Source organism: Pempheris klunzingeri, chromosome 22, assembly GCF_042242105.1.
Source record: "Pempheris klunzingeri isolate RE-2024b chromosome 22, fPemKlu1.hap1, whole genome shotgun sequence".
Taxonomy (NCBI): domain Eukaryota; kingdom Metazoa; phylum Chordata; class Actinopteri; order Acropomatiformes; family Pempheridae; genus Pempheris; species Pempheris klunzingeri.
The window spans coordinates 8,390,448-8,403,349 of NC_092033.1; the positions used below are offsets into that span (position 1 = coordinate 8,390,448).

The 12,902-nt window shown below is 39.8% G+C and overlaps 1 protein-coding gene across 1 annotated transcript in view; it reads right to left on the minus strand.

The window, feature by feature from the left end:
• cacna2d4a (calcium channel, voltage-dependent, alpha 2/delta subunit 4a) overlaps nt 1-7,614 on the minus strand; it is an 83,889-nt gene extending 76,275 nt beyond the window's left edge. The window contains exons 1-4 of the mRNA XM_070853484.1: nt 7,548-7,614; nt 5,986-6,182; nt 2,966-3,047; nt 211-327 (exon numbers count right to left, since the gene is read on the minus strand). Of these exons, the coding sequence (XP_070709585.1) occupies nt 211-327; nt 2,966-3,047; nt 5,986-6,161 (375 nt within the window). The 5' untranslated portion in view covers nt 6,162-6,182; nt 7,548-7,614. The remainder of the gene's footprint in view (nt 1-210; nt 328-2,965; nt 3,048-5,985; nt 6,183-7,547) is intronic.
• Nucleotides 7,615-12,902: the final 5,288 nt, after the last annotated feature.

Below are 12,902 nucleotides of genomic sequence, written 5' to 3' on the forward strand. Positions count from 1 at the left end.
TAAAGCAGGTTAAATATAGACTCTGCCCTCTATGAAGAAAAGATTATCAACTTCAAGATCACACGGACTAAACATAACGCCGATTAAATCTGCTGCAATTATTGATTTGATCTTTGTTTACAACAGGCCATCTCTGCACAAAAGCTAATGTCAGATTGGTTACCATTGCACTTGAGTTTGTTTTTAGACAACGGGAGAATGAGTTATTACCTTCACAGATTTCATCTTCCTACCAAGCATCTCCTCCATCTCCTCAGCAAACTTTTTTACCAGCTCCTCTCCATCCACCTCTTCTATCTTCACCACGCCCTCGATATCCTTGTATTTCTTTAAAGCAGACACAGTCGGCTCATTAGCAACATTTTTTTAAGTAAATACTGATTGTTTACAGAGCATCCATCTAGAGAAGAAATCATGTGAGGTCCATTAGTCAATAAAACAGAAGACACAGAGAGTTCATTTTGACTACCTCCTGATGCCTACGTGTATTTTCACATTTAGAAGTTATTTAGAACACACACACATTTACAGTTTGCAGTGCAGATGACCCCGTCTCTGATCTATAGCGTAACCGAGTGATGCCGCAAGAAAACCATCCAGTGCAAAATCCCGACTGACATCTGTGCATGTTTTAATGACTGTATCAAGTCCTCAAACTGACATATTTGTGTTTTTACAGCAGTTATGACTTGACAACTGTGTCAAAACGATAAATAATCAACAATTAAATTAACAGAATTAACAATTAACAAAACTAAATATAAAAGCTTCAGATTTCACATTGGACAATAATACATGTCGACAGCAGCCTAAACCTCTTTAGTGAGCTTTATAGAATCATTTCTTTAATTCTTTCTTTCTTTTTTTCTCATCTTTTGTTCCTCTAATTAAACAACCATAATACTCCACTATGACTGCTATTATTACAGTGTAATTTTAGGAAATAGAAACCCAATTAGGTCTACACATATTGAGATTACTTTATGCATCTCAAGTAAGTGTGTTTGATAGAACTACATTTATTTTTCTGTTTGCTAGTAGCTGGTGGGTTTGTTCACTATGTCATTAAATTACAGCAGCAGCATAAATGTAATTAAAGGCACCTCATGCTGCTGTTGCTTGTGGATTTGAAGGTTAATTTCTTGCACTGATGATAAAAGCAGCAGTTGTCATGACAGATAACAGATTTCCAGTGTTTTTAGTGATGGGCTCGTTTTCTATCAGCTTCTATGAGATGTTTCCTCAATTAACATTGTTATAAACGTTTGTAGTCAACAAACTAAATGCCAATTTGTCATCGAAAGTGAGATATACTCTTTTTTTCACATTCATGGATCATTTTTTTCAATTTCCTTCACAGGGGGAGAGAGAGCCAGCATTAGACAGATAAGAGAGACAGACCTATAAAATGAGTAAAAGGATGATAAAGAGTTCTATTAGAGCTTACTGCAAATAACCATAAACCCCCCCTTTCCAACAAAAGTAAAGCTCCAGCTGTTTTTTTTTTTATTATCTTCAAACATAAACTCAAACATTCAATATCCTATTGAGTTTACTCAGGCAAGAGCACCAAGTCTCTAAATGTTCCATAGATAACGAGAAAGCCATCGATTAAACAGAGGTGGGTGATTAATGGCGTCTTGTTGCCAAGATTAAAATACTGCACTGGTTGCTTTTTACACATCACTGACTAAATAAAAAGATAAAGTGCGCGACTAGGAGACACATACCTACATTTTAGACCGATACTGCTATTACCAAAAATGTTATTACAGCAACTGGTTCTACTGCTACTACAAGTGTGACTCCTACAACAATACCATCACTTTTACTGACACTGTTTCTGGGGCTGTTCGATCAATTTAGTCAGTATTTCACATCCTGTGTGACTGAGGTTATCTGAGGTTAATCTGGTTTACAGTACCGGTACAAACAACAAACATACTGTGCTCTATTGCAGCAGATTGGCTGTTTGGATGTTTGGTGCCAAGCATTAAAAATTGCACAGTAAAATGTAAAAATAAAGAAGCATATACGCTGTAGAGTGAGATGGTCAGTAGGAGCATGTCTCTGGGAAAACACAGTTTGTGTGTGTGTGTGGCAGATGGTGAATGGGCCTGCTAGGGATTCCACAGGGTGGCATGCAGAGGAGGACCGTACATCCTAATTAGTATAACCTCTTCTTGAGCATCTATGTTGTTAACACTTAAGTCAGTAAAAATGAACACAGTTTAGTTATATTCAACTCAGTTCAATGAGCTCTAGCATATCAGCACAGCATCTACTGTATGTGTTGGCACAATACTGGTTTTAAAATACATGCCATCGAATTAAACAAGCAAAACGTAGCATGATTTCTTTATTTCATAATTTGTACGTGTGTGTATGTTTGTGTGTGCATGTGCATGACGTGCGTGAGTGAGTGAGTGTGTGAGAGTGTATTTATGTGCTTTTGAGTTAAGTATGTCATCATATTGGTCTCTGGGCCATGTGCAGATGTTGTACAGCAACTGTATGCCAGTCGGTCGAGCTCCTATTGGCCGATGGAGCAGAGGGGAGGGGGAGGAGATACAGACGCCACCCCACGCAGTGTGATGCAGTGATGTCATGTTTTTTATATCCAACTGTCTTACTGTAAAGTACAGTTTTTTTTGTCTCAGATTTCATTCCTTCGTTTGTCTTTTCTTCTTGCTGGCATTCCAAATGTACCATCTGCAATGTTAGACAGCTAGTAACATAATGAGACTGGACTGGGTAGAGTGGGAATCCAATTCAAAATATATTATAATATAATATAAAATACACATTCTCTGGTATGGCCATATACTCACATATACTCAGCATCATGGCCTACACCTCTACATTTTTCGCCACATGAATATGTGTATTCCTGTGCCTCTTTAACAGCATGTGTGTGTATTGCTGTATTTGTTTATGTGTGCATATGCTGTGTGTGATGTCTTACCTTCTGTAGCAGTTTAGCCCCAGAGTATCTGGCGGACAGGGCAGCTATCTGTTTGCCAAAGGATACAGCCCACTGCTGCACCCTGGACACAGTGAACACATAATCAGTGACAGATAATCAAAGCTGTTATCAATATTAATGAAATCAATGGAATAAATTAAATGGTTCCATATTAGAAAGTGATATGAATTAAATTACTGACATGAACGTTTATTTTAAATAGATTAGTTCATTACAGATGTGACCTTTCTGTATTACACAAGTTCCTGTGCTAATTCAGATAATTCATTGCAAATGCATTGCAATAAACTGAATATATGAACCACATTAATAATGTATATTTTTGTCAATCTGAAGCAATTGTGCAACAAATTATATCAGGACTTATTTCACTGCCAAAAGTCACAAAGTAACAGTGCTAATTAGCTCATTTGAGAAAAGATACAGCCTCTTACTACATCATGCTCTGCCCACACTGTTTCACTTGAATCTTCCCTGAAAAACAAGGGCTAATAAGGCCATCCGCAGGGAAGGTGACCATGATAGTACGGAGCCAATTATGTTGAGAGGTTACGCTGCATTCTCCAATATCAGATTAAAACAGATTACTGTTAAGGTGACATTAGAAGCTGACAGCCTGCCAGTTCAAGGGGTTACTTGGTGCCCAATAACACACAGTAACACTACAAATCCTCCATGTGAATGCTGTTGAGGTAAGGTAATAGAGGTTAGATAGTGGACAGGATGTGACAGATGGCTCAGCCTATGGGGAGTCAGCCAGCTCGCTGCTAGTTAGTGGGCAGGGTTGTCACGGCTTGTCTGCCAGCCTCTGTGCTGAAAAGTGGCTGATCATTTCTTTACTTGTTGATGATTTTACTCTGAGGTATGGGAGTGGGTTCATTCTAAAATGTGAAATTGAAAATGTAGAGATGCTAATAAACGAGAGGGTTGAACTTGCAGTGAAATTATGCGCAGGGCTATCAAAAGCTCTATTGACTGTTGCCTTGAAATGAGTCAGATCACTTTGAGTGTTCTAAGGCAGTATCAAGAAAATGTTTTGACAGATAAAAAGAAGATAAGGAATTGATTCATTTAGAAATAACTTGTTGCACACTCGCTGAAGTGAACCTCAGACTGTATACTGTTGCCACGGGCAGAAGCACCACTGTACAGGCCACCAAGGTCAGATTAAGACAAAGCCTCAGGCAGGCCAAACCTGGGTGCAAGCTATCTGTTTTCCTCATGGCAGCAGAGCAATTTTCCCCCAGAGGCTTAAGATTTGACCTTCTTGGCCTGAAATGTTCCAGTCATGGCCCGCTAACTTCCAGACCCAGAGGGGCCCTGCTGCCAAATCTTCCGCTGGCAGAGTGAAGCACTTTGGGCTCAGTGACCTGTGTTGGCCTGCTGAACTCTGCTGTCCCTGGAGCTTTAATCTCCCTCAGTCACACCAGCATGCCAAGTGACAGCACACACACTCTGAGCTGTATAGCTCCAAAACTCACACACACAAAATATATAAATCTATTTGACTCAAAATGGATTGACCAAATTATTACTGTATACATTGCCACTGACATACACACACAAACAGAAATTTTACCAGCATCCAGTGAGTGCAAGTACACTAACAAAATGCTGTGCATTTGTCACTTTCTCTGAGCTTCTCTGTCTCTCTAAACCCCCTCCACTTCAACACATACACACAACCAAACACACAGTTAATAGGCTATTGTGGACTGACAGCATTATATCGATCTGTTAGTGTTTTTTAGTCAGCAGGAGGTTGGAAAAGAGCTTCGCCCGGCTTCTGGAGAGTGAACAAACGCAGCATTTCGTTCCCAAAAGAAATATCCAGCTGAGAAAAACTGACCATTTATCTTCCAAAGTGAATGCTAAAATAAAACACATTAGGAATTATGAGTTATTGTAAGTCCCTTGTGTAAAAGCCATCTTTGTACTTAGGAAATGATGAGGGATTCATTTATGATTAGCACTGTATTTTTCGAACAGTCATCTCTAAATTATTTTCACAGCAAAAGAAAATCACGAGCTGTGATGCACAGACAATTTTGTATTTCATACAGTAAAGAGTAATAGCTGCTGTTATGTGGCTACTACACACTGGATTAATGAGACTGTGATATTAAGACTCACTATTAGATTTTACTAAAACTTAATGACTTATTTAATTTCAATCTTTTTCATGAAAACTAATGAAATTAATGGTAAAAAATAATGGGAATCTATTTAATGGTTGCTGAGGTTTTAGACTGACTATAAGCTAAACATAGGTAGTGAATCTGAAACATAATCACCACCATATCTATTATCCAATTGTATTTTTTTTTTTTAAATTAATGTCAATACTTTTATTATTGTATTTCTTTTATCAGAATCTTAGCCAAATGTATACGGCAACTTCAACTTATCTGGCTGTTCCTGTAGTCAGCTGCACCCCACAGGTGCCCATATGGCCCATATGTATCTGTGTGGTGCAGGGAGCCAGAATCCAAAGAACACCATTGACTCATCCATCTGACGTGTGGCTTGAAGAAGGATGTCGCTGCATGTAGACTTGCCAGGGTGTCCACGAGGAGATGACCCAATACAACTGTGATGTAATGTCTTAATAAAGCACCAGGTTTGTATATTTACTGCTATATGGCAGCGCATTGCTGTGAGTGAGGATGCCATCATAAAATAATAGCATCCAACCAGGTGAATGCAGGTAAAGGAATTGCAAATTGTCATTTATTTCACTAATTAAACACAGTATGAAGCGGAGAAGGTTTTTACTTGATAAAACTTTTATGAAAAGGGTGGTCAGTCAAGTAAACATCCTTGGAATGGATGGATGCATATCTGTAAGATCAAATATTTAAATGAATGAATGAATTTGAATGATGTTTTATGGAGTGAAAAATGTGTATGTGCTATGTGTGAAAGTAAATCAGATCAGATGGTTCAGCCTCTGGGGGTAAAAAGTCAACGTCAGGGTTTTCTAGTGCAATTGTACTAACGTTTCTGGTGAGATCTTCATCTGGCCGTCGACCATCAGGCACAGCGAGCTGGAGAGGATAATCCACAGCAGCATCATCAGCCGCCCTCTGTGCGGCCCACTTCTTACCGATTTACAGGCATTCCCCACATTTCCCCAGCTCCTGCGGTTCATCCCTGCAGCTGCTGCGATCTGCATCAGTTCAGCGACTGTTGCACACTGGCTCAAAAAGAAAAGGATGCGATTAGGACAAAGCAAAAGTCACAGGTTACACTGCAAACTCAGACAGAGGAAAGTGTTGAAGGTACAATGAAGTAACTGGTGTTCTGTCAGTGGGAGTAAACTCCTGTTAATGGTTTGTGTCCTGAACTTGAAACGGAGCTAATGGCCTGATCTGCAAGCATTTTTGTTCTGCACAGGACTAACAAGAGCAACAGCCTGCCTCAGCCTGTGTAAACACAGGTATGCTGCAGCTTTCCGTGACATGTCCCTTTCTACGCATTACGGACAGGCTTCAATATATTAAAGACAGCAAAACCAATATTACCAATTAAAAGCACACGTTTGCATTTGAATCTTCTAAAGAATTCTGTAAACACAACACTTGCATATTGTCGCCTTTTAAATTCGTATAGCAAATTTGTTAGCGAACAGTTGTCTTACTCATGCAGCAGTTAGGGAGCAGCACAAGCATTCTTTGGAGTCCTGTTTCTAGTCACCTGGAGAGTGCGGGTCAAATATTCACTCTCCTTCTAGCTCTGTATTTGGTCTCCACCAACACCTGCTATCTGGCTTTTTACTGTAGCTGCTAAATGCTTCACTATGTTCTGACTTGTCTAACTTGTGTAATTGTCCGTTGTTTGGTCCTGAACAATATGAGGTAGATAAGAGTGAACAAAAACTGAAAAGTTGTGGGCTACGAAACCAAAAACTAATGGTAAAAGCAGCTAAAAAGCCCCATAGCGCTGAGTAAAACTGGAGAGGTGGACGTTTGTCACTATGAGTGACTAATGTACGTGATCCACTGTTAATATGAGAGTACTGATTATAGCTGCCATTAATTCAAGCATCATTTTGTACCACAAGGATATCAACTCATTTTGAAAACAGAAGGGAAATCAAACTCACATGAGCAAATTCATTACTTGCGTTTTGTCAACTTGCCTGATCGAGTAATCGCTACAAAAATGTAGAGATCCAATCCTCAGTTTCCTCAAAGACATTCATGCACAGTTCAAATCAGAGACTTTGTTACAGACTGAGTCACATGTAGAGAATCTGTGACAGTCGGAGGCCTGCTCAGGAAAAGCAAAAGATCCAGAAAGCTCATATCAGCCAAAAAGTAGTGACAGACTTAAGTCTCAATTTAGCCTCTAAGAATGTTACTGAGAAGCCATGCTCTTTTCGTGGAAAGACTTACAAGCTTCTTTCCCTGTGAGACACAAGACTGAAACAATCTCATGTGCTGTCCAGAAAAACAGGATGCTAATTAAAAAGAAACACGAGCTGGAGCTCAAAACTGGGTTGCAGGAAGATTAACTTCCCCAAATCAGCATAAAAGGAATGGTACTAAAGATTACTCACTATGTCATGTGGTTAAAGCTTTAAAACCATTCCCTTTGAGACATGTGGGTCTGGAGAGAAAGTTCAAATAAGACTGATAACAAATAAAAAGTGTCTGATTTATGATTTGATGTCAGCTCAGCTGGTTACTCCGGCAGTGGACAGTAGAGTCTAGAAAGCTCTTGTCTCCAGTGACAAAGGTCATTTCTTCACACCAGGTGTCACAACAGCGTCTCGCCATATTCCAACACCTCCTAATTCTGTTTCTACTCCTCCCATCATCCACTGCTCCCATCCATGCTCCCTCTCTTGGATCTACAGGATGCCAAGGGAAAAAAAAAAAAAAAAGCAGAGCGATGAAAGACTTGGGTGGTCCTGGTAAACTTTGTCTTCACACGAGTTCAGTCCCTCTCATCAGAGAGAAAAGTATTCCCAAGCAGGACACACACACACACACACACACACACACACACTAATATTCCCAAGAGACTTCAGGTTTTTCTGCCGTCCTTTTTTCCTGAATGACTCCTTTCTGCTGACCTCACATCCTGGTGGATCCAAACCAAAATCCTGCAGCGCTGGGACACGAATACGCTACCGGATGGAGAGTAAGATGGGTGGAATGATGGGTGGATGGAGGGATGGAGAGATAGTGGGACTTCCTCTCTCTCCGGCGTATCTCTTCCTGCTCTCCGGCACCAGTTTATACCATAATCCAGGCAGGATTAAACCCCTCCTCCTTCCATCCCTCCTTTTCTCTCTCCATCCCACTCGCTCTCTCCCTCACACACACATTAACTCTATCTCTCTCTTGCCCTCATCTTTCTCTAACGCTCTTTGACCTACTGTCTTTCTAGTCCTGCTTTTCTTTCTAGTTGTGTTTCCCTCCCTCTTTTTTTCCCCCACTTAATCTTTCTCATCAGGCTCTCTCTTACCTGCCATTTCTCTTTTCCTCTCTCTGCTTCTCTTACTTCCAGCCTTTTCTCCTTAATCTTTCTCTCATGGAGGAAAAGGTGACAGAAGTAAGATTGAACAGTCATGGGGGAGAAGAGGGGAAAAAGAAAGAGAAACAAGAAGAGGGGAGAGGAAACCGAGCGAAAATGAAGGTAAAAATAGGAGCAAACAGGAATGGGTGGCTGTCACCGGGAAAGAGAGGAAAAGGAGATATAGAGCAAAAAGAGAGAGGGAAGAGAAGAGAGTCCTGGTGGGATGGTTGTGGTTGTGTCAGAAGGGGGGTTGTGATTTGTGGAGGAAGACGCACTTGACTGACAGAAGCTCATAATATAAACACACTGGGACACCTAGTGGACTCTTATTGCCTCACACGCATACACACACACACACATGTACACACACACACACACACACACACACACACACACACACACACACACACACACAGGATACTGCAAAATCCATCTATCGACTCTGTAAATGTGTCCCATATTACCAGTCCAACAATGTATGCGCTATAGTATCGTATATTAAGTATATATATAGTATGTAGACTCTTTACTTTAAGCTTATTTCATTTGCCAATTGAAGACAACTGCAATCTGGCATTCATCTCATAATCCAAGTCATGAATGTTTAAATGATTGGTTTTTCTCCCTGCGTTTGCACAGCACTTACAAATTTTGGAATAAAAATGAGCTGTATATTCATTTTTTTTTTTTTATCTTTCTGATTTTGTTGCTTCTCTGTCAGAGTGAGATTTCAGGTATTATTTGGCAATGTTGTTGTGAAGAATAACTCATCTGGGCATTATTTTCCCCTGCTACTGCGTATGTCCTCTGCATGCTTTTACTTCCATGTCTTAACTCAAACAAATGCAAGGCAAATTCTACCATTCAAACTAAAAGTTTGCTTTTTTTTTGCCCCACTATTGCTGAGGATCTCAGATACAAAACACTACTTTCTATTCAACAGACACCAGGCGGTTTTACTCATGGTTACAGCTTTGTATGAATTGTTTAAACAAGTAATCTTGCATTTATTGCTTAGCCTCAAACTGCACAGTTCATAACCCAAATGGCATTTTAGATTAAATGAGAGCTACAGCAGAGACATGACGTTGAAATGACATCCAGAGCTCAAATGGGCTGTCTGCTTCTGGGACCATTAAGCTACATTTAACTAAATACCAGGGACACACAGTCAGACATACACAAACACACACACACACACACACGCACAACCATACAATGTGAGATAGATACAGCTCACATGCACAATTATAACATCACATTTTAGAGGCATGCATGCACACACATGTACACACACACACACACACACATACAGAGAAAAACATCTGCTCATGCTGTTATTGAAATGAAAATGCTTTAAAACAATCAGGCCCATCCGCACAAAGCAATAATACTGCAGTGAAAGCAGAAAGGGTCAGATTAATAACATACGAGGTTAAGACACTGACTGACACGGACACACACACACACACACACACACACACACACACACACACACACACACACACACACACACAAACAGAACATGACATGCATGCACACACTACATATGTATATTCATGCACACACACCAGCAGTGTGTAACAGCTGTGGGACTCCTCCTCCCCCACTGACCCAGATCACTGATGATGAAGATAAACTCTTAGCCCCCCCCCCCCCCCCCCTTCGCCCGGCATGGACGAACTCTTTATTTCTGTCTGGTGGCAAAAGAAGGAGTTTTATGCCAAATTTACAGATGACTTAAAGAACAGAAGTCCAAGGACATACAGTTTTCCTGCTGGAGGCAGGAGAGTGTGCGTGCTGAGGCTGCATGATATGGGTGGTGAAAATGAAGAAGTGAATTTAAAATGTTTAAGGACAGCAAAATCCAAAGGCTTTATATACTTACATATACTGCTTTAGATGATTTATTTGCAATAGGCCAAGTCTAAATAAACCAGAATTATGCTTCAAGGCTGGCCTTTTTAATGCTTAGCACAGATCAGTCAGCACCAACCAAACTCCTGTAAGCACCTCTACGGCGCAGTAAATGACTTTTTTTTTTTTTTTTTACATTCAGCAGTAAAGCACCATCCTCGTAAGCACACTGAGTTTAATGTGACAAACTAGTTTTGAACCAATGCACCAAACTGTACATATTGCTTGTCTCTCACTATATTTTACTTCAGGTTATTATATTTTCCTAATTCATTCATTTTGAAATACAATATTTTATACCTTTTTTGTTTTGTACCACTCATCTAATTTCTGAGATTTTTATTTTACTGTGTGTGTGTATATATATATATATATATATATATATATATATATATATATATATATATATATATATATATATATATATATATTAAACTTCAGTGATGTTCAAACACCATCAAGCACCATGTAGGATAAAATATAGAAATAAATGAAAAAAAATGAAAATACCATCACTCATCACTCACCTGAACCCTGTAGAGCTTAACTGTGGTTCCAATGTGTCTTGTCTCAGTGTAGGAGACTGAAAAAAAAATGAACACATAAAGAGTATCTCTTCAATTAAGTTTTAAAAAAAAAAAAGTCTGAACGCAGGACAACTTTTTTTTGTCTGTGAACAAAGATTAAAAGCTTTAAAACAAACACAACACAATTAAAAAGAACATAATTACTCAATAAATCAGTTCCGTCTGATTCATCAACTATTGGACTCCCAAAGTGAAACCAGTTAGTTCAGGGGAGATCCTTCGTCTGAGACTACAGCAGCAACAAAAGTAGGTTCGGACGAGCTGTATAAACCTGAAACACCGCCTCTGTGGGCATGGACAAATACACACACACACACACACACACACCAGAAGTCATTGATTAGTCTAAGCCAGGGCTAATAGTCAGCCCTTACTTTTAGCTCCATCAGCTAAACCAATGGTCTGGAACCTCCTAGTCTCAGAGGAAAAAGTGTGTGTGCATGCGTTTCCTGAAAAAAGCAGGACTGGAAGGTCCTAACAACATTATACGCCACTGATATGACACTCCTAACAATATATTTTTCAGCTTTTATTCATGAATTCAAGCCGATTCTGGTTTTGGGACTGAAGCATCTGCTACTGTAAATACTGCTGTGTATGACACCACAGTGTTGGCTGGGGAGGGGAAGCAAGACGGAAGGGAGAGGGAGAGGCAGGCAAATTCCCAACAAAGAAGTGGGCAGCAGCCTGAGTGGACTCCGACCACTTCACACTCATTTCCTAACAGCGCTTTGGATCCCAGCTGTTGTTAGAGAGCCATTATCAGGCCCGATAACAACAACACTAATTAGTACAAATGGACTGAGATAAAAATCTGTCACACAGAATAATGTGAAACGCTAACCAGCCCTAAGCACCTTGTCACCGTCAATCTAAAGAAACACACTGTATGTATGCGCGGGGAAACAGTGAGTGACAGGTCATTATCACCATTGTCTAGAGAGTCTATGGTCACCACGGGAGACCAGCTGATGACTTCATCTCAAGGTTGTCAATAAAGCCGTCAATGAATCGGCCAGCTACAATGTGTGATTAGTTGTCAGTTCGTTTGCTCAGAGCCAGCAAGTGCAAGTGTTGCACTGGGAATGAAACAAAAATAACTGAAGTAACCAAAAAAGGTTTGGCACTGATAATAAAATATGTTGTTTTAGGTTAGCTTGTGTCCTGGATTTAGATTTCTTTCTGTGCATGCATGTTTTTTGCACTTAATTATGTTTTATGTATCTTGTATTTAAATCTGCTTATCTAATCTGGTTGAAGACTAATTTTCCCGTGTGAATAATAACATTGAATCTTTTCTCACTGGAATATCTGCAGCAGAGTCATCTGTCGTTTTCGAAACAGGAAAGCAAGTAAAAGAAGAAGAAGTAAACAGGATTTGCATTAATTCCTTCAAAAGATTCTCACCAAAACTGCACATCTGTGGCACAGTCTGCTTCATAATGATGGATCTGTTCACTGATGGACTATTGAGGTCAGTCTTAGACATTAAATGATCGCTGACTTGTAACAGAGTAATTCAACAGAGGTGCAAAATACATTAAAAATCTTGACAATAAAAGATTTACCTGCCCCTTACCGATACCCAGTTTATCTTCTTTTTCTAACATTTTATTGTCTTCCACTCTGCTGTTACTACATTTTCACTTGCAGGACCTGAACATGGGTGAACAGAAACTGATGATGAGATTTGAAGAAGCGCCTCTATAGCTGCTGAATGGACCTTGTGCTAAGACCGTTTTCTCGACCAGGTAAAAGAGGTTTTCTAAGTGGGAGGAGTTCTGGGTTGGCTGCCCTCTCCTTTTTAGTCCTCTGGAACAAATGTCAACTCTCCTGTTCAGTCAAATTAACACCATTGTGTCAGCAACTCTGCTTTATTGGCTTGT